The sequence below is a fragment of the Haliotis rufescens genome, unplaced genomic scaffold (assembly GCF_023055435.1).
Source record: "Haliotis rufescens isolate VD_foot unplaced genomic scaffold, xgHalRufe1.0.p SCAF_10, whole genome shotgun sequence".
In the NCBI taxonomy this organism is placed as follows: domain Eukaryota; kingdom Metazoa; phylum Mollusca; class Gastropoda; order Lepetellida; family Haliotidae; genus Haliotis; species Haliotis rufescens.
The window spans coordinates 19,179,406-19,199,190 of record NW_025963780.1 but is presented as its reverse complement, the minus strand read 5'-3'; the positions used below and the strand labels follow the sequence as shown (position 1 = coordinate 19,199,190).

General features: G+C 39.6%; 1 protein-coding gene and 1 long non-coding RNA gene across 13 annotated transcripts in view; one reads left to right on the top strand and one right to left on the bottom strand.

The window, feature by feature from the left end:
• The window catches only part of LOC124143101 (5'-AMP-activated protein kinase subunit gamma-1-like), a 404,245-nt gene that overhangs the window by 52,462 nt on the left and 331,998 nt on the right, over positions 1-19,785 (bottom strand). For 11 of the 12 annotated variants that reach the window (XM_048387897.1, XM_048387885.1, XM_048387892.1 and 8 more), the window contains exon 3: positions 12,641-12,689. In XM_048387897.1, coding sequence (XP_048243854.1) covers positions 12,641-12,689 — 49 coding nt within the window. Of the gene's footprint in view, positions 1-12,640; positions 12,690-14,015; positions 14,732-19,785 lie in introns of those variants that run through there. The other variant, XM_048387918.1, reaches the window with a different exon arrangement.
• LOC124143105 lies at positions 16-12,000 on the top strand. The gene is made up of 4 exons (XR_006862245.2): positions 16-167; positions 8,580-8,734; positions 11,152-11,406; positions 11,629-12,000. It is a non-coding gene; the product is annotated as an uncharacterized LOC124143105 (long non-coding RNA).

The following is a 19,785-nucleotide window of genomic DNA, read 5'->3' as shown; positions in this document are numbered from 1 at the left end:
TCAGTTCATCTGTGGCTGGTCACATGATCATCTGATTTGCATAAAGAATGTCAACTTTGTGAAATGACCAATGATAAAGGAGCATGAACGTGAAGCAACAATCTTGTGTAAAGTTAATTTTGGATCTTCAAGCATGGCTGGGTACACTAACCATGTGGACACACTATGTAAGTTACATTTTCAATCAGATTCTCATAATAGTAACCATAATCTATCATTCTCACATATGTTTAACGAAAGTAATCAACAACTTATCAACAAAAATGTAAACAGCTGACAAAGCAAGATTTGTGATGTGTAAAGTGCTGTGTAAATCTGTCTGATTGTCATGCGTGATCACGTTATTGTCAGTTTATTGTCTTGTAATGTGTTGCATGTACAATGTGATGTTGTCCCATGGTTTCTGCATAGCAACAACTAAGGGGAAGATGTGACTTTAAGTTTAACACTTCCTTTCGCAAGTGTTAAATATCCACTGATATCTCCCAAAACTGAACTCTGATATCAAGAGTAGATCCAGATCCCCGCCCCAATCTTTCCCTCACTGTTTGCAGACACACTTGTCCTCCTCTCTTCAGCACTTGGATTGTGTGCATCCCCTCAACCAAATGCCTGGAGTCTGTTATATTCCAACAGGTGTTTCATATTCAAGTCAAATCAGAGCAGCTTGTCAACAAAAAATGTGTTCACATGCTCCTGCAACACGCCCTTCCTGTGCAGTGGGTGCTGTGTGCTGGATGTGGTTACTTTGATCTGCCATTGATCCACCATCATCCTTGTAGCTACTGTCCCCAACAACCAACACCAAAGCTTCAGTATCCCAAACACTACACTCCAGGGTTCAACTAATACGCTGGTCCACTGGACAAATACTAATAAACATTAATCAGATTAATCAGGACCAGTAATTTTTAAATCAAGGTAAATTGTGGAACATGGAGAGAAAAGAAATATTGTTGGAATATTTGTGTCAGTATAGTGTAAAAAAAAAAAAATTGTTTTAAAGTGGGAGTTATTCAGAAAAAAAGTCTTGCTATCTTGTTCCAAGTGCTGTTGGTTGCTGTAAATATCCTGTCACACCCTCAAAATACAACATGGTGGGCATCGCACCTGCCTGTTGTGGTTGTCATGACGACAAGCCTCCTGCAAGTGCCCTCCCTGGAACCCTGCACACCTTCTCTATGAGGTAACCAGTCCACCTACTGAAGGTTACCCAGACATTCATAACAAACACAGGCCGAAAACACATTTGTTTGCCAGTGTTACAAATTAGTCTTCCACCATTCCATATCCTGGACTGTGGAGGTCGGCTGGGATTATTTTTAGAGACAGAAGTTGGTTTCTGCTTTGAAACATAAAAAACTATTTCTCTTCACTGGACATATAAATGGAAAAATTATTTTGGGTGGAGGGTAATATTTGAGGCTAAAGTACATTTTCCCCCAAGTATTTAAGCAATAAAGTATATTTTTCAAAAACATTCCACCCCCTCCCTCTGAGAGGATTTAAATGTTAATGGTTGGCATCGCTAAGGAAGGTTATGGGGACCTTGAGGTTTGCATCTAGATTATTTTAACACTGGACCCTATAAAAAATAAACATTTTTAACATTAGGGTTACGACAAGAACTCCTTGACTTTCTTTCAAAATTCTCGCACTAATTCATAAACACAGAACGAATCTATTTGTGGACTTCATTACAAAGGAAGGTCTTTGTTATGAACAGATCATCAAACCAAAGATATCAACTGGACGTAAAGCTGTTCCACTGGATCAACTAACCACATATAAACTCTACTTTTCCAATACAAATAGCTGTTGGCAGACAGACTGATTAATCACTGTGAAGCTGGCTATTCATTTAATTCTGCATTAGATTCGTCTGGTTCAACAACACTGCTGGTCAAACCTTTTTATCGAACACATACAGTCCACACTTTAATGAATCCATAAACTGACTTCTATCAAGCCTGCACAAGATGTTGTCTGTAGGGCTTGATCAAAATGTTATCAATGTGGCCTAGACAAGATGCGTATATGGCTTGCATAACACTTAGATGCTGACAATATGACGTCGTCTATCGACCATGTAAAAACTGTTGTATGCCATGTACACAAGATGTTGTCTGTATGGCCAGTGCAAGACCTCGTCTACTAAGCCTGTACCAAATGTTCTATGTGGCGTACACAAGATGTTCTCTAAATCGGCTGCAAAAGAAGATATTTTCTGACAACATGCAACAAGCATCGTCCATTGAGCCTGAACAAATTGTTGTCAAAAGAGTCTTACTAGACTAATGCTTAGTCTCTGAAAATATATAATTTGGATAGAAACAAATAACTCCATATAAATTGAAAAGGAGTCAAAGAGATGGGAGATTCGAGGAAAATCTAGACTTGATTCATTTAGGGCTTCTGCATTACAGAAAGGGCTGGACAGAAGGGAAAATAATATGGTTCAAGGACTGAGAGACAGACTAGGGTCTTAAGTTACAAATCATTTATTAAAGGGACTGAATAAGGATGAAACTATGTCATTATGGGCAATTATCTAGTTGTTCCATAAGGTATTTATGAACTGCCTCAATACTGCATATACCAGGTGGGCATCATTAATAGGAAAGTTCATGTACATGTACCGACTCCCTGCTTTTCTTCCAACAAATCTCTAGGTAACTATTGAGCAGACAGGATAATTATTAGTCTACAATACTCTGTGATCAGGTTGTCATGCCAACAAAATGATCCCTGTGGTAAAGTATGACGAGTCACAGAATGAGACAGGGCCTATCTTTTCTCACACTGTATATGTACAATTTTCTACTGCGTCAGTCTAGCTGTTTCTCCCCAGCCTGCACTGTATACAAGCATCAGCATTGGACATATGCATCAGACAAATATGTAAACCACATCATGATCGAGTACACAAATATTCAGGCCAATACCAACGGCTGACACATGGGACAAATATGCCTCTTTAATAACCATCCATCAAAATAAATTAAATACGCAGTTCAGCAAGTGCCTGAGGTGAATACAAAGATTCACAGCAAATAGGAAATGACTTAAACATGTTAAACATGTCCTGTACCGAAAAAACAACAACCAAGACAGAAACAATTTCTTTTTCCAAATCAACAGGAAATAATAATTCCGGGAGCTGATTAATGAATATTTTTCTGCATTTATTTTTTCCTTTAAGATAAGAAAACCACCTTGATCTTTTGTTATTTCAACATTGTGCACCATGTACCCATCATAAACACATTTGCCGCTAGCTCCCATGACTGCCTGTTTTGGTATATGTATATCATTTACTGAGCACAGAACAAGCAAAATGTAAGTTGGGCCTCATACAAGGGGTTAGTTAAAGTCACAGACTGCAGTATGTCTCGACTATGACTTGATTCTCAAGTGAAATGTTGATGGCAGCTCTGTAGAATGTTATGTCCGATCACGGCCGGACTGAGCCCACCTAACTGATCTACCTACCAACACAAGACCACAACATACACAGCACTACACAAACAGATCACGGCCGGACTGAGCCCATCTAACTGATCTACCTACCAACACCAGACCACTACATACACAGCACTACACAAACAGATCACGGCCGGACTGAGCCCATCTAACTGATCTACCTACCAACACCAGACCACTACATACACAGCACTACACAAACAGATCACGGCTGGACTGAGCCCACCTAACTGATCTACCTACCAACACCAGACCACTACATACACAGCACTACACAAACAGATCAATAATCTCTTTGTACAGGAATCAATTCCAATAATGACTTCAATCCAAGCATCATCAAGCACAAGAAACCTGGTGCAAGGCATCAACAGTGTCAAACTCTGTGCAGAGAAGAGGGTCTTGATGGGGTATAAGTGTTTTGTTTAAAACAGCTAAAATCGTAAATGTAAGGAATAAAATTTGTATCATAAAAAATTAACATGCAATGTCCATACATTTTTTTACTCCATCCAAATCATGATAATACCTCGTAAAAGTTGTACCAACTGGAACTAATGACACAATAAAACCAGTCAGGTATTTGCAAAACACGAACTGCAGTAATGAAACGAAAGTGGAACCTGCTGTCTTCATGTTCCCCTACAGGCTGACGATCCACATTTGCAGACATGATTTCACATTTTGGATTGAACTTGACAGCTAGTCCAATATGTGTGTGGGCTTTTTTTTAACCGACTACTCCGTAAAAACAATGTCTACTGACTAAAGACCCCAAACTTTACTGACTACCTATTTGTGACTCCTCCCATGATTGAGACCCTCAAAGAAGACAATCTTTGTGATCCAAATGCTGCAATAATGTTATAAAATGTCGGGCAAAACACTGTTCCAATCAAATGCACCCATATGCCTAATTTAATCTCATTTTTTGTTTCATGTGACCGCATGACATTATGCTGATCTAAGCACTGGGAAGTAATATCTAAATGCCCCCATATCTAAATGCCATTTTCGTAGTGAAATGTTAAAAACACTGGAGGTTAAGGCATCATATAAAATACACTTGATTTTCTAATATACCCCATTTTATTCACTACCCATAAGCCCCCATTAATATGCCACACTGTAGTTACAGAGGACAAGGATTTAAACCCAGATCTTCTTGCAGTGTGAACGCTTTTACCACTTTGCTACCCAATGGACCTGTTACAGAGATACATTTTCAGAACAGTTGACATTATGAAGACAGGCTCAAGAATAGACACCCAAAAATAATTATTTATCATAAAGATTCAAGATCATTTTACTGCAACTTCCCTAACTTTTGAGGTAATTCATCAGATTACTGTCATAACATACCATCCAGAGTTACCTCCCTTGAAACATATAAATCTGATTCAAATCTTGTGACTATAAAAGTAAAGAATTCATATACATATTTGAACTTACAGCTTATAAACATTAATTTTAGGAATGAATTCAGTACTAATTATACTGCTGTGCTTTTATGCCTCTTTGATCTGTAATAATTTGATACATTTTCCATGCATTATCATTTAATAAGTTCAACATAAAAATACTCCCACATAACACTACTTTTTCTTAAGCACAGCCATGAAAACAAATGGATTTGTAACATTCCTGAAGAGAACAGCTCTGCATTAGCTATAATAAGTAGAGATCATGTCCACTGATCTATGTTTAATTGGTATTAGCACCAAGAGATCAAATCACTGTAATTGTTTATATTGAATAGTTGCCATGGAGACCTTATCACATTTGTATTATGGCTACAAGATTTTGTCCATTGTCAAAAGCCACACACAGAACTATAATATTCTTGCTAGATGGGAGTAGCTGGTAAAATTATCCAGTCTGGACTGGACAAACCAGTGTGATGGGCGCAAGTCACTGAGTCTGACCATCCACCCAACTAGTTACCTCTTCATCCATAGGTTACTGACCCATGATGATCCGGGTTAGAATAATTCTTCAGCAATCCATGCTTGTCCAAAGAGGCAACTATGCTTGTCGTAAGATCAGGTGATCAAGCTTACTGACTTGGTTGATGCATGTCATCGTATCCCAATTGTGTTGATCGATGCTGATGATATTAATCACTGGATTATCTAGTTGAGACTGTTATCTACATAGCGCCGTCATATAGCTGGAATATTGCTGAATGTGGCGTTAAACAACAAACAAACAAAGCATAGGTTACTGAGTACACCTCTTCCAGCCATACCACATCTATCATGTGCAGCTAAGCTGAATAACTCATATATACTACTCAAAGAAGCTAAAGAACACCTGACCCATGAAGATCCGGGTCATAATAGGTCTTCAGCAACCCATGCTTGTTGTAAAAGGCGACTATGCTTGTTAAAAGAGGCGACTGACAGGATCAGATGGTCAGACTCACTGACTTGGTTGATGCATGTCATCGTATCCCAATTGCGTCGATCGATGCTCATGATATCAATCACTGGACCATCTGATCCTGACTCGATTATTTACAGACTGCCGTCATATAACTGGAAACTTGCTGGTTGTGGCGTAAACAACAAGCAAAAGAAAGAACACCCGATACTTTCACAATAATCTTTCATGGCATGAAACTTCTATTGTGTGTACATTTGCATGTTCCTTACAATGGTGTCTATACGGACTTACGCATATGGCAGTACAGACTGACTGAACGCTGTGACACTGATTGGAACAGAGTTTCAGTAATATATATCCCAGCGTGTCAGTTTGCCCAATGATGCATGTCTTAGACATTTGCTCTATTAGTGGACCCTGTGAGCACTCATATGGTGCTGACAAACCTAGAAACATAATCCAGATGAGCCTGGATTCAAACCCATCAACATAGGTTTCTGACATGCCTTAGAGACTTAACTCTGAAAGCTGAATTGCAGCACCTTACTCGTGCCCCTAATGTTTACAAATGATAGCGTGTCTCTGACGGGCATTGATTTGTAACTGTTACACATTCAACTGTGGTGCAAAATCGTCTGTACCAGGTTTAACATTTAATGAGGGCTTGGCACTATAGTACTCTAACTTTACTGTCTTTGTCAACATTCTTACATCTTCAAACTATTATACAACAGGGATTTATCTGGAATTCCACACTAGGTGGCTTTGGTGGGCAAACTGAAAATAATAAATCTATATTTTGTGAAAAAATGGGATTTTTTTTTAAGTCCTCATTTTCTTAAATTCAGTGGCTTTGCAACATTGTTTCAAATACAATGATGCTTCTTCCTTATTGGTTTGTCAGGCTCGGTGTCTTGGTTGATGCATGTCATTGTATCCCAATTCTGTGGATCGATGCTTATGATATCAATCACTGGATTATCTAGTCCAGAGCTGATTATTTACATAGCGCCATCATAAAGCTGGAATTTCTGAGTGTGGTGTTAAACAACAAACAAAACTACCTTGAACACAACCATCAGCAATCCCACCAAAGAAGCACGTCTAAAACTGGCAACCATTAAACCAATCCTCCTCCTGAATCCCTGCTGTAAACAGCTTCAGAGCAATCTCTGAAAAACTGATCATGAATTCCTGAGCTATGACTAAAGTATATTACCACTTGGCAGAAACACTGCAACAATATTTGCAGGGAGTTTACCACTTTCAACTTGTGGTTCACATAACTTATACAAAAACATAACTAATGTTCGAAATGAAGGTGTCCCCAGGTATGATCCCATAGTATATTAATCCAGGGACTCCCTCAAACATTACATTTAACAATACGACTGGGACCCCTTGACATTCATGTTTAACATAACCGTCTCTCAAGCATCAATACTCACATGATTTTAGAAACTCCATTGCATTAGTGTTTGCAATTACCCAACACACGGGAGTATGATGCAAAAACACTGAACTCTTATCGTGAAGATGTTCTGGATATTCTCCATTCTAGGGCTAAGTCAGAGTGGCCCGGTAAAGAAATCGGTCAGTTGGCAGTGCATATATATACTCAACCCCCATCTCCCAGAGACTGCTGTCTACCACATCTCCTGGAAACTGCAGCCTCAAATACACCTGAACAACCTGGATCCTGAGATCACACGTGAACAACAACAAACCAATTTCATCCCCGCTGAGCTGCTTTTCTAATCTTATGGCAGATGGGGTTTTCATTATCAAACATTCTGAAAATTCTCAGTGGTTTCTGGCTCATCATAGGTGAGTGAAACAATCTGCTCCAGCAACATTGAGCAAGGCTGGGTATCCAATGTGATATCTTGGGAATACCTGCTTTTTGTTGATACATTTTTTATGTGAGTATGTTACAGGTACGAATATCAATAAAAACTTTTTAAAAACTATAAAAAAAACCAAGAAATACATATATCTCATGCCATTACCTAAAGTACCAAACTCATAAATTAGATTCATTATTATTAATAATAATAATTTTTGAATAAAATATGCATTTCTTAGATTTGAAAACCTCTTCCAACTTTCATTACTTTAACTGTTAAAATTATCCCTGTGAAGATTCTCGGTAGGAACATGTCACCAGCAACCCTTGCTGGTCGTTGCTCACAATATTCATCACTGATTTGTCTAGTCCAGTCTTGCTTATTTATTGGCCACCATCGTATATTGCCGACTGCAGCACTAAATAACAATCTAATATAATAGCTAAAAGACGCTGTCGTCCAAATTACAGCTTTAACATGAAAGTCAAAGTTTCAGCAAAACAAGGACCTTAATCTGTTAAATATAATCTGCCAATTCTATAAATCATAAACAGTATGTATCACACAACAGGGTACTGCCAATGATATTACTATTTATGCATTTGTTGTTTTTTTATCCTAACAATATGGACAAAACTGACAGTTTAATACAATCAATTTATAATATTACCATGACTCCAAACTCCATGACCTCGTCCAAACTGCATGAACAAGTCCCAACTCCATGAATCAATCCCAATTTTCAAACTCAATGTATATTTGTTATTATTATGAGTTCATGTGTGCTTTATAACGATGAGTTGGCAATAATTGGTCCTTGGCGATAATTGGTCGCCAGCCAGTATAGCTTTTCACTTGTTTCAGACTTACGGACAAGTTGATGTGCCTACCCTTGATTATGACAACCTGAATATTTCCAACCACTTTCTGTTCATTCGGCTAATGAGCAATATCTGACAAAAAGACAACAGCCATTCCTATGCCCACCATGATGATCGCCAAAACGGCAGCTGACACAGGTGTGATAGACTTGCACAAGTCTCTAAGGAAAAAAATATTAGTTTAAATCAATTTCTAGATTATAAAAATAATATGAACAAGTTGTCCCTATAAAAGACTGGTGTCCTTAAACTGGGTGCTTATCTAGACTTGCCTATTATAAGGAAAGAATTACTATACAGTATACACCCAAGGACTTATTCTTTAGTACAGCGTTGGAGCAAGGCTACAAGTGTGACAGTCATCCAACAGCTACCTCCCATGTTGTTCAACAACACACAATCAAAGACACATCTGAACAACAATTCATGGGTTGGAAAAGAGCGACTATTTGCAATCTGAGACTAGTGCAATAGAGAAAGGACTGGTGACATTTCCTTGTGAAAAGCCAGTTTTACTGTTATGTAGATGGCAACTCAGAAACAGATCATTATGGACTACTGGGAAATAAAATGAATTTCTAACCCCAACTAGTAATATTCATCATGGAAGTGTGTGTATTTTGTTGTTACTTACATACAGATTTTACCTTCAGTGTGTACGTTCAGTTGTCGTCACTGCCCCCAGAGTGTGTCTACAGCCATGAACAGTACCAACCTGTCAGTGGCGATCAATGTTCATACGTGTTCACTCATGTGAGAAGCTTAGTGTTAGACCTTCAGATCACCACCACAGGGCCAAATCAAAGACATACCTCTTCAACACAGTCTCATAGAGCCCTTACATTACAAGAGAAAGGATATAGTGATTAAAAGATTCAAACCTTAAAGACCCCAATACAAAGAACACAGTAGCCTTGCACTAAGACTGTGAAATACATGTATTTTATGAAACCAAGACCTATATAGATTATAGATATAGCCCAGCCAGCTCTATTCCACACACAAAGGAAGGAAATGTATTGTGTATTAAATGATTTCATAGACTATTTGTTAGTCTACGAACACTGCAGAAGCAGGCCAAAGAACTATTGATATGCACGCATTTTCCATGGTTGTATGGGTACAAATACTTCAGACAGGGCTCAAATGTTTATACATATTCAATGTTCCTTATGCAACACTATACTTTGTATACTTATGTTACTTATTCAATTCCTTTATAATGCAGTGTTTGGAATACTGGCGACAATCAAATGGTCCCTTGACATTGCCCAATTAAACTAATTTCTGATTGGGCATTAGCTAGGAAACACAACCAGATGTTGTGTTGTGTTGTGTTGCTCTGCTATCTTGGTAGATAATAATTTTTAAACATATGTGCCATAAAACAACAGTGGTAGCATTGATTTCTTCTTACATCATAATTGGGGGATAACCAACGAGCTAAGAGGAATCACAGATTATCTATGCCAAGTGAATGATTATGTTTGTCATGAACCTTTAGTGAGGAACTTTCCATTCATTCAAGAGGGACAGATGAACCACAAATCCTTGTTCTGAGTAAACTATTCCATATATTACTCATTGATATTATAAGAGAGATAATGAAGAAAAAGCATTTGAAATGTCAACCTTACAGACAAACTTCACAGAAGGCAGCCTAGTGTTCAGGGCACTGTCACACAAAGCAATCTTAACGCTACGACATTCAAAAGCCAGTGTGAAGTATGGGTGCTACAATCACCTTTATAGCGCTAAGATGGCTTTGTGGAACGAGTCCAGATTAGGAAATGTAATCATTGTGATGTCATGAACAATGGATGATGTCATATCATACTTTTTCTCAACAATGAAGCACTGTGACATCATATGGCTAAACCTGACCAAACTGAGAATTGCTAAATGTGGGTGTGTGAGTGAGTGTGTATGGTTTTACAATGCTTTCATCAATATATTCCAGCAAAAAATCACACCTCCTAATTTCACATCTTTCACACAAAAAAAGAATGCATATCTGTCTGCTGATGCATTATCATATCTTACTCTCATGTTAGATAACAGCTAGACCATCAAGAAGGGTTTTATTTTTGCTTCTTTTGACAGTGACTATAATGGAAGCCGTATGTTATTCTGGCTACAGACATCAAGATCCAACAATGTATGCAGCATAATTTCGTATTTGATCAGACATCCTATTCCTATCCTTTAAATATCAACCATTTATATAAAGTCAATTCATAGACAATACATAAATTAATAATCACATTAAAAAAAATCCCACATATGAACTAATGACAAAAAGCTACAAAAGGAATGTCAAGAATGAGAAGCAGAAAATAATGATATAGGGACAGATAGACAGTTGAGTTGAGGCATGCAATGTCGGGTATATTTATACCGATCCATTTGGTACCTCATTAATATACATTTCAGGAAGATATTACATTAACACTGTGCCACAGACTGAACAACATGCAGAATTGGTTAGGAAAGCTGTTAGTCAGAAGCAAAAAGATGTGTTACAGTTTTAATCAATTAACAAATGTTTCATTCAGGGTGTGACTGAACAGCAGAATGCATCTTGCTCCAACTGGAGAAAGCAAGATAAGCTCCAGCCACAATTAACAGCAATGACAAGCACTTCAACTCAAGAATCTACCTGAAGATGACACAGGACAATCCATGTCTAAATCACCACCAGTGCTCATGGGTTTTTGGGAGGATTTCTTAGCCCCCAGGGCTCAGTTTGGATGGAAAATACTAGGGCAAAATATTATCTACCTCACTGTCAACACAGACACTTCCTCAAGGTTAGTACCACAATGCATCATACTTCCTCTTTATTTACATATAATTAATATTCATGAGGCATAACCATCTTTTGATAGGGGTGCTTGTTGTAAACATTGCCAGTTCTCACCCAATGAGATGAGTCATTTAGCAGATATGATCAGGGAATGAGTTTACAGTTCTATAAACTGGAAAAGTTGCAATATAGATATCACCAGAGACCTTTATCTGTTTGATTACAGCCATGACAAACATCCCTCCCACCCTCCAAAAAAATGGTCTGTTCCCTAGTGGAGCTATAAATAGCAGTGACAACACAGCCATGTGATTACCATATCAGACTGGCCACAGTGCAGCAGTAATGACATGGAATCTGTTGCAGTGGCTGGCTAGCTGGCTGCCCAGTATGAAATACGAAGTGTATTGATTGTAGCACTGCCCAGCAGTTACCAGTACAACTGATGCACAACTTGACACAGTGGACAAAATATTGACATGTTCTTGTACCATATGCCGACAGCACACATGCATAAATACCATGTGGTATTGATAATGGTGTAAGAATCTACATCAGAACGTCGCTAAATGCAATAAACCAGAAGTTGTTATCCACAGAGGTTATGTTTTCTTATTTATTCACCAACTTCTAGAATGACTGTGAAAACACTGACTGTGTATAAAAAAACACTTAGTCTAATGTGGCTTAATTTACTGGTATTAATAATATTTTTGCCAACGGCCATACTAGAGTTAGGTAAGGGACAAATGTTTTTAAAATGCAACTAGTGTTTATAAACAAACATACTAAATAATTACTTTTTGATGTCAGTGTGTAAATAATTGAATCTGTACAAGACAATCTGATGATTAACAGTTGGGAAATCATGACATGAATCAACCAAGTTAGACTAATATTTAGTCTCTGAAATCTTATATTACACAATATCCTTCTTGACTCTAAAAATAAAAAAAATTCCCTATGCTGGAATAGAGCTAGCTTGAGCTGGCTAGACTTGCTTTTTGTTTTTTCTAGATTATTATTTTTTCATAAAATAAATATATTCCACGGTCATGGTGCAGGACTACAACCAAGTCAGTGACCATGAGTTACTGAAAAGCAATTCTAACCTTGGTCTTCACAGTTTTCTTTGTACCTTGCTTAACAGGCTTGCCATATTAAAACCTCAATCAACATTCATCAAATGGTTGTGGCAATCAGACCGAACAGGAGGAAACACAACTCATTTTACTTACATTTTCCGTCTCTTAGTGATGATGGACTGCCGGGAGGACTGAAACTTTTCTGGAAAAAAAAAAGACAGAAATGTTCAAAATGAAATTATTCTGACTGATTTGTAACATTTATTGATAGTGAAAGTGGGTGGATGAAATTCAGAGGGATATTGGGAATGTTTAAGTGATGACATAAATCATACAAAATCAAAATCTGAGCCTAAAGCATGTCTGCTGTCCATGTGACAATCAGATGACACCTCCATAGGAGCGAACATTCACCGCCCAGTCTAAATGAAAGATGCGTGGGTTCTTGAACAATTCAGATGTCAACTTTCTGAAACAATTCGGCTGCATTTCTTTCCACCTTGATTTGGAAATTTTGATTTGTATAAAATATTACCCCCACAGCACACACATATTCCCTCGATGGTACACCCTTGGTGTAGATGCTGTGGAGCTAAAAAAAGACAGGTTGTATAAAATATCTGCAACAATATAATGGTGTATCCTTAATTATCTACATTCGGAACTGGACATTTTAGTTCAGTTCAAGATACAGAAATCAGACATGCTGGTCTGAATGATTGCTTGTATTGGAGTAAAAGATCTGATTTTAAGGAGATTTCTGTCAACAATGTGACCACCCAATCCAGGAATTCACAGCTTCACAACCAGCATCGGTTGCTGGGGCCTCACTGTAACTCAGCATCCTTAACAATCTCATTAAAATCAGACCTTAGTTCTCACTACCGCTAAACAAAGATCTGAGGACATCCCAGTAGGGGTCACGTCAGAACGACCTTTCATCCGACCCATCAGAGCGTCGCTTACCAGATCATGAAAGTGAAAGTCGGAATGTGATTTCTAATCATGCATCCTCGAAAACTTTAACACGGGTATTCCGAACGATAGTTACGGGTTTAACGACTGAATCCATACAATCTACACTATCTAATACCCATTCCAGAATGTTCTTTTGTTCAGGTTTCAAATTTTTAATCGAGAATTTGTCAAAATATATTTTGAAGCGTAGTCGCCAATTTGAAATTAAAGCCGTAAAGCACGAAAAAGCTGCCTTCTGATTGGTCATTCCATAGGTCGGTCAAAGTTCGAGCAAGGTCGGCCTGACGTGACCTGTAATAGGATGTCCTCAGATCTTTGTTTAGCGGCAGCGAGGACTAAGAGCTGATTTTAATGAGATTGAATCACTAAGGGGTAGTGAGTAAGTGCAATATCTTAGCCCTTTCTTAGTGATGGTCACCAAGACGGGGCTCTACAGATTGTACCGAAGGGGAACTGAACCAGGTCCTTGGCGAGCAGAGCAAAGCCCTCAACCACTGGATTACATCATCATCCCTTAACAAGAAAGAATATGACACATTCCCAACATTACCTTTAGAAGTTTTCTCCAGATTTTGTATTTAGGTTTGTTTTCATCGCCATGAGGATACCACTTTCCCTGAGAACTAGCAGGCCTCATGCTGGACATTGTCGCTCACAAAACAGTCAACTCACAAAACAGTCAACTCACACAATTGTCAACTCACATGTAACAAGATGATAGAGAAAGAATGAAAAACTTAATTTCACCACTTTCATGCTCATCTAGACGTGATGGACATGAGTTTGTACCAAGCAAATGAATGACACATATAAATGTATCATGTCAAGTATACAAGTACTGGTTGTACTCCAGTCAACAGCAGTATTCAAGTATTGTGCTCCAGTCAACAGCAGTATCCAAGTATTGTCCTCCAGTCAACAGTAGTATCCAAGTATTATACTCCAGTCAACAGTAGTGTCCAAGTATTGTACTCCAGTCAACAGTAGTATCCAAGTATTATACTCCAGTCAACAACAGCATCCAAGTATTGTACTCCAGTCAACAGCAGTATCCAAGTATTGTACTCCAGTCAACAGCAGTATCCAAGTATTGTACTCCAGTCAACAGTAGTATCCAAGTATTATACTCCAGTCAACAACAGCATCCAAGTATTGTACTCCAGTCAACAGCAGTATCCAAGTATTGTACTCCAGTCAACAGTAGTATCCAAGTATTATACTCCAGTCAACAACAGCATCCAAGTATTGTACTCCAGTCAACAGCAGTATTCAAGTATTGTGCTCCAGTCAACAGTAGTGTCCAAGTATTGTACTCCAGTCAACAGTAGTATCCAAGTATTATACTCCAGTCAACAACAGCATCCAAGTATTGTACTCCAGTCAACAGCAGTATTCAAGTATTGTGCTCCAGTCAACAGTAGTGTCCAAGTATTGTACTCCAGCCAACAGTAGTATCCAAGTATTATACTCCAGTCAACAACAGCATCCAAGTATTGTACTCCAGTCAACAGCAGTATCCAAGTATTGTACTCCAGTCAACAGTAGTATCCAAGTATTGTACTCCAGTCAACAGCAGTATCCAAGTATTGTACTCCAGTCAACAGCAGTATCCAAGTATTGTACTCCAGTCAACAGTAGTATCCAAGTATTATACTCCAGTCAACAACAGTATCCAAGTATTGTACTCCAGCCAACAGCAGTATCCAAGTATTGTGCTCCAGTCAACAGCAGTATCCAAGTATTGTACTCCAGTCAACAGCAGTATCCAAGTATTGTACTCCAGTCAACAGCAGTATCCCATTATTGTACTCCAGTCAACAGCAGTATCCTAGTATTCTATATACTATGAGCAGTATCAGTACAAACTGGTGACTATAAGGCTATGTATATCTCCTGGGACAATAACTCACAGGCATGTCAAACACTCCCAGTGGTTCAAGATGTCATAAGATCTGATTCGTCACATCCGACTTGCATACTCACAATCAACAACAGGTTCCCACTGGCTATAGCACACAACCGAATCCAGCTACACATTAGCTTGACTCCCACACCGCAACTAACGATGAACAACAACAGGTTCCACACTGGCTCAGTGTTGTACCTGATGTACTCCCTCTACACTCAATAGCAGCTGTGTTGCTAAACAATGTTACACTGAACCAGGGGTAGTGACATAACTAACTGACAATTGGGTGGGCAGCAGCTGACCTCTGAGCGACCGATATCATTTGCATCCTCTCTAGACTTGCACAAGTCTCTAAGGAAATGATTATTTGTTTGAATCATAATTCCTATATTATGTATATAAAAAGATCAAGTTGTCCAAAAATATAAACTGGCATCCTTATCTAGACTTGCTGATTATAAGGCTAGAATTACTCTACATCCATGGATTTATCATTCAATAAAGCCTTGAGCAAGGCTAGACCTCAACCAGCTGGGACACCATCAGAGAATTGCATGACACAGGTGCTCCCCATTCTATAGGACCTGATTCATAAAGCATAGCATGTTTTGTGAGATCCATATTGATTTAAGCAGTTGAAATTAATTTAATTTAACTATTGACATTTTGATGACACATCAATAACAGTGTACACATGTAATTGGCATGCTGTTACATATGATTATTATTTGAAATTATATTCACCATTTTACCAGACACTGAAATCTAAAATTCCTGCACTTTTCAAGGAATCTTTCCAACTTTCAAGGACTGCTTCTGAACGACTTATTGCATTACAACATGCAGACTCAGAAATAAATACACAGAAAAATGCCAAATTCTTCCTAAGCTGATAAACACATAAACTCTGAGGCGTAAAGTTGGATGGCAGCCATCTTCTGCTACTTTACTTGAGTACATAAAGAGCGGTCTTCTCCTTCAAGTCCTGTGAAGATTCTGGGTCTTTATCAATATATGCTTGTCGTAACAGGTGACCAATGGGCTTGGGTGGTCAGAACAACTGACATGGTTGATGCATGTCATCATATCCCAATTGCATAGATCAATGCTCATGATGTCAAACACTGGATTATCTGGAAACAATTATTTTCAGACCATCGTAATATAGCTGCAATATTGCTGAGTGCGGTATTTTTTAACAACAAACAAAACAAAACCTTTTCTTCAAATTCAAACACTTCACAGTGAATGCTGGTGAATTTAACGGACTTTCAAGCACTTAATTTACAACCAAATCCAAAAGTAAGCACTGAATTGTCATTGAAATCTCCCAAACATATTCAAAATGGAGACAATCTCTGGAACTCTTCCATCCTTTATGATCCATTGGACAGCCTCTGTGGTCTAGTGGAAGAGCGTCCGCCCAGAGAGTGGAAGGTCCGAGGTTCGATCCCCGGTTGTGTCATACTGTGTATGAGTGGGGTATTCATGTTAAACTGAGACTGTTATCTCAGTGGGCTAACACTATAAAATTGGCATTAGTCCAGATTAGTACAAGCAGTCACACATACACATGCATGCACGTCACTATATGCAATAATCTTTGGACGCGATGTTAAATCCCATTTCACCTCACCCATTATCCAGTGTATTCTCCATTCTATACAACTCAACTTTTGATAGGGATATTCTGAGTGTCCAGGCAGGGTTGGTTGTTGGTTGGTTGTTTAACGCTGCACTCAGCAATATTACAGCTATATGACGGCGGTCTGTAAATAATCGAGTCTGGACCAGACAATCCAGTGATTGATATCATGAGCATCAATCCACGCAATTGGGATTGATGACATGCATCAACCAAGTCAGCGAGCCTGACCACCCAATCCTGTTAGTTGCCTCTTACGACAAGCATAGTCGCCTTTTACGGCAAGCATGGGTTGCTGAAGACCTATTATCCCCCGGATCTTCACGGGTCTCCAGGCAGGGACTGGGACAAATGTCCCTGTCAAAAGTTGAGTACTATATATTACGATAAATACTCTGAACCCATTCAAAAGCCTAGCTTTGTCTCAGAAGTGATGTCACTACCTCCATCTCTCATTTGACAAATTTACCACAGAATGTCTCTCGTTGTCAACAGTTGTTTGATTGGATGGCTATTTTTAGCATCATGCTATTTGAATAGGGGTGAAAATGAGGCATATGGACACAAAAGGTGATAGGGTATGTGCCATTTAATGGAGACCCAGGTATATGGAGATATAGGACCCTGGGTAATGGAGAATGGTACTCCTACAGTTTCGGTAATGCCACATATGGTGGATGCTATATACAGCCATATTGCTGAAGGATCTTATGAATAATTGACTCAGAACCAGCCAGGATGTGGCATATACATCAAACTGTGTAATGATTCTCTTATTACTGAAATAGGTTACAGCGAAACAGAATACTCCAGTGTAAAAACTGACGTATTTATCTCTGAATATAACATTACAGGTTTCAACATATGTGAAAGCCTGGCATGTCAGTGTATCTAGTTCAAGTGTTTCATACGCTTCGAGATATTGCATTTATAGTGGCTTCGAGATATTGCTTATATAGTGGCTTCCATAGATAATGCAGATATAGTGGTTGTAGATATATCATCCATGGTGTATATATGACTACATACATAATTCATTTAGGGCTAATGTTGTATCAAAATGACAGTTTGGTAGAAAACAAATTATACATTTCTTGTTGACTTGTTGCCTAGAGGACTAGTGGTGTTTCAACACTGTATGACACTCTGACAAGGTCACTCTCTATACAATAAAATATATATTTACATTAACTCTTTTTAACAAAATACTTATATTAATGTCCAATATGTTTGCCAGGATTTTGTACATCGTGTAATTTCTGGACATTGTGAACATTTGTTATTCTGAAATCATACAAGCTTTTTGATGAGATAGTGTGTATGACCTGTAACATATGATTGTATAATGGATCACTGTCCCTCTGCTGCATAAACATATTTGTTTGAAAATTCCTTACTTTGTTTGATTGATTTTAACACTATAAATATAATCATTATTAGGTAATTTAGATGCAATGAACTTTTTGATTGTTTTTCCAGCTATATGACGGCAGCTTGTAACGAATTAAGTCTCGGACAGGCAAACCAGTGATTGATATTATGAGCAACAATCCACAGTCTGGGTACGATGACCCACAATCACCCAAGTCACAGAGCCTGACCACCGATCTATTAAGTTGCCTGTTACGACCAGCATAGGTTGCTGAGGACAGTCTAACCTTGGGAAAGAAGCAACAAGACACCCTGAATGATGTTACTTAATGTGGTAGTCATCAATATTCCATCTCATGTCAATAGGTAATTGAGTCTGAACCAGGCAAACCGGTGACTGAAAACAGGAGCAATTACAATGATGCGCTAAGTCCCGGAGCCTGACAACCCACTCCCCGGAGCCGGACAACCCCTCTCCCCGGAGCCGGACAACCACCCCCCCCCGGAGCCTGACAACCCACCCCCCGGAGCCTGACAGCCTACTCCCCGGTGTCGGGCAAACTACTCCCATGAGCCTGACAACCTACTCCCTGGAGCCTGACAACCCACCCCTGGAGCCTGACAACCCACTCCCCGGAGCCTGACAACTCACCCCCCGGAGCCTGACAACCCACTCCCCGGAGCCTGACAACCCACTCCCTGTAGCCTGACAACCCATCCACAGGAGCCTGACAACCCACTCCCCGGAGCCTGACAACCCACTCCCCGGAGCCTGACAACCCTCTCCCCGGAGCCGGACAACCCACACCCCGGAGCCTGACAACCCACTCCCCGAAGCCTGACAACCCACTCCCCGAAGCCTGACAACCCACTCCCCGAAGCCTGACAACCCACTCCCCAGAGCCGGACAACCCACTCCCGGAGCCTGACAACCCACTCCCCGAAGCCTGACAACCCACTCCCCGAAGCCTGACAACCCACTCCCCGGTGTCGGGCAAACTACTCCCATGAGCCTGACAACCCACCCCCTGGAGCCTGACAACCCACTCCCTGGAGCCTGACAACCCACTCACCGGAGCCTGACAACCCACTCACCGGAGCCTGACAACCCACTCCCGGAAGCCTGACAACCCACTCCCCGAAGCCTGACAACCCACTCCCCGAAGCCTGACAACCCACTCCACGTAGCCTGACAACCCACCCCCTGGAGCCTGACAACCCACTCCCCATCTTAGTCCACACTTACAAGAAGCATACCGGGACCTATTTGGACCTGGACTCCCCACTGCCTGTGAAGATCCGTGTTAGAATTTGTCCACAGTAACCCATGTTTGTTGTAAGAGGCAACTAACGGGATCAGGTGGTCAGACTCGCTGACTTGGAACCGGACTGTCT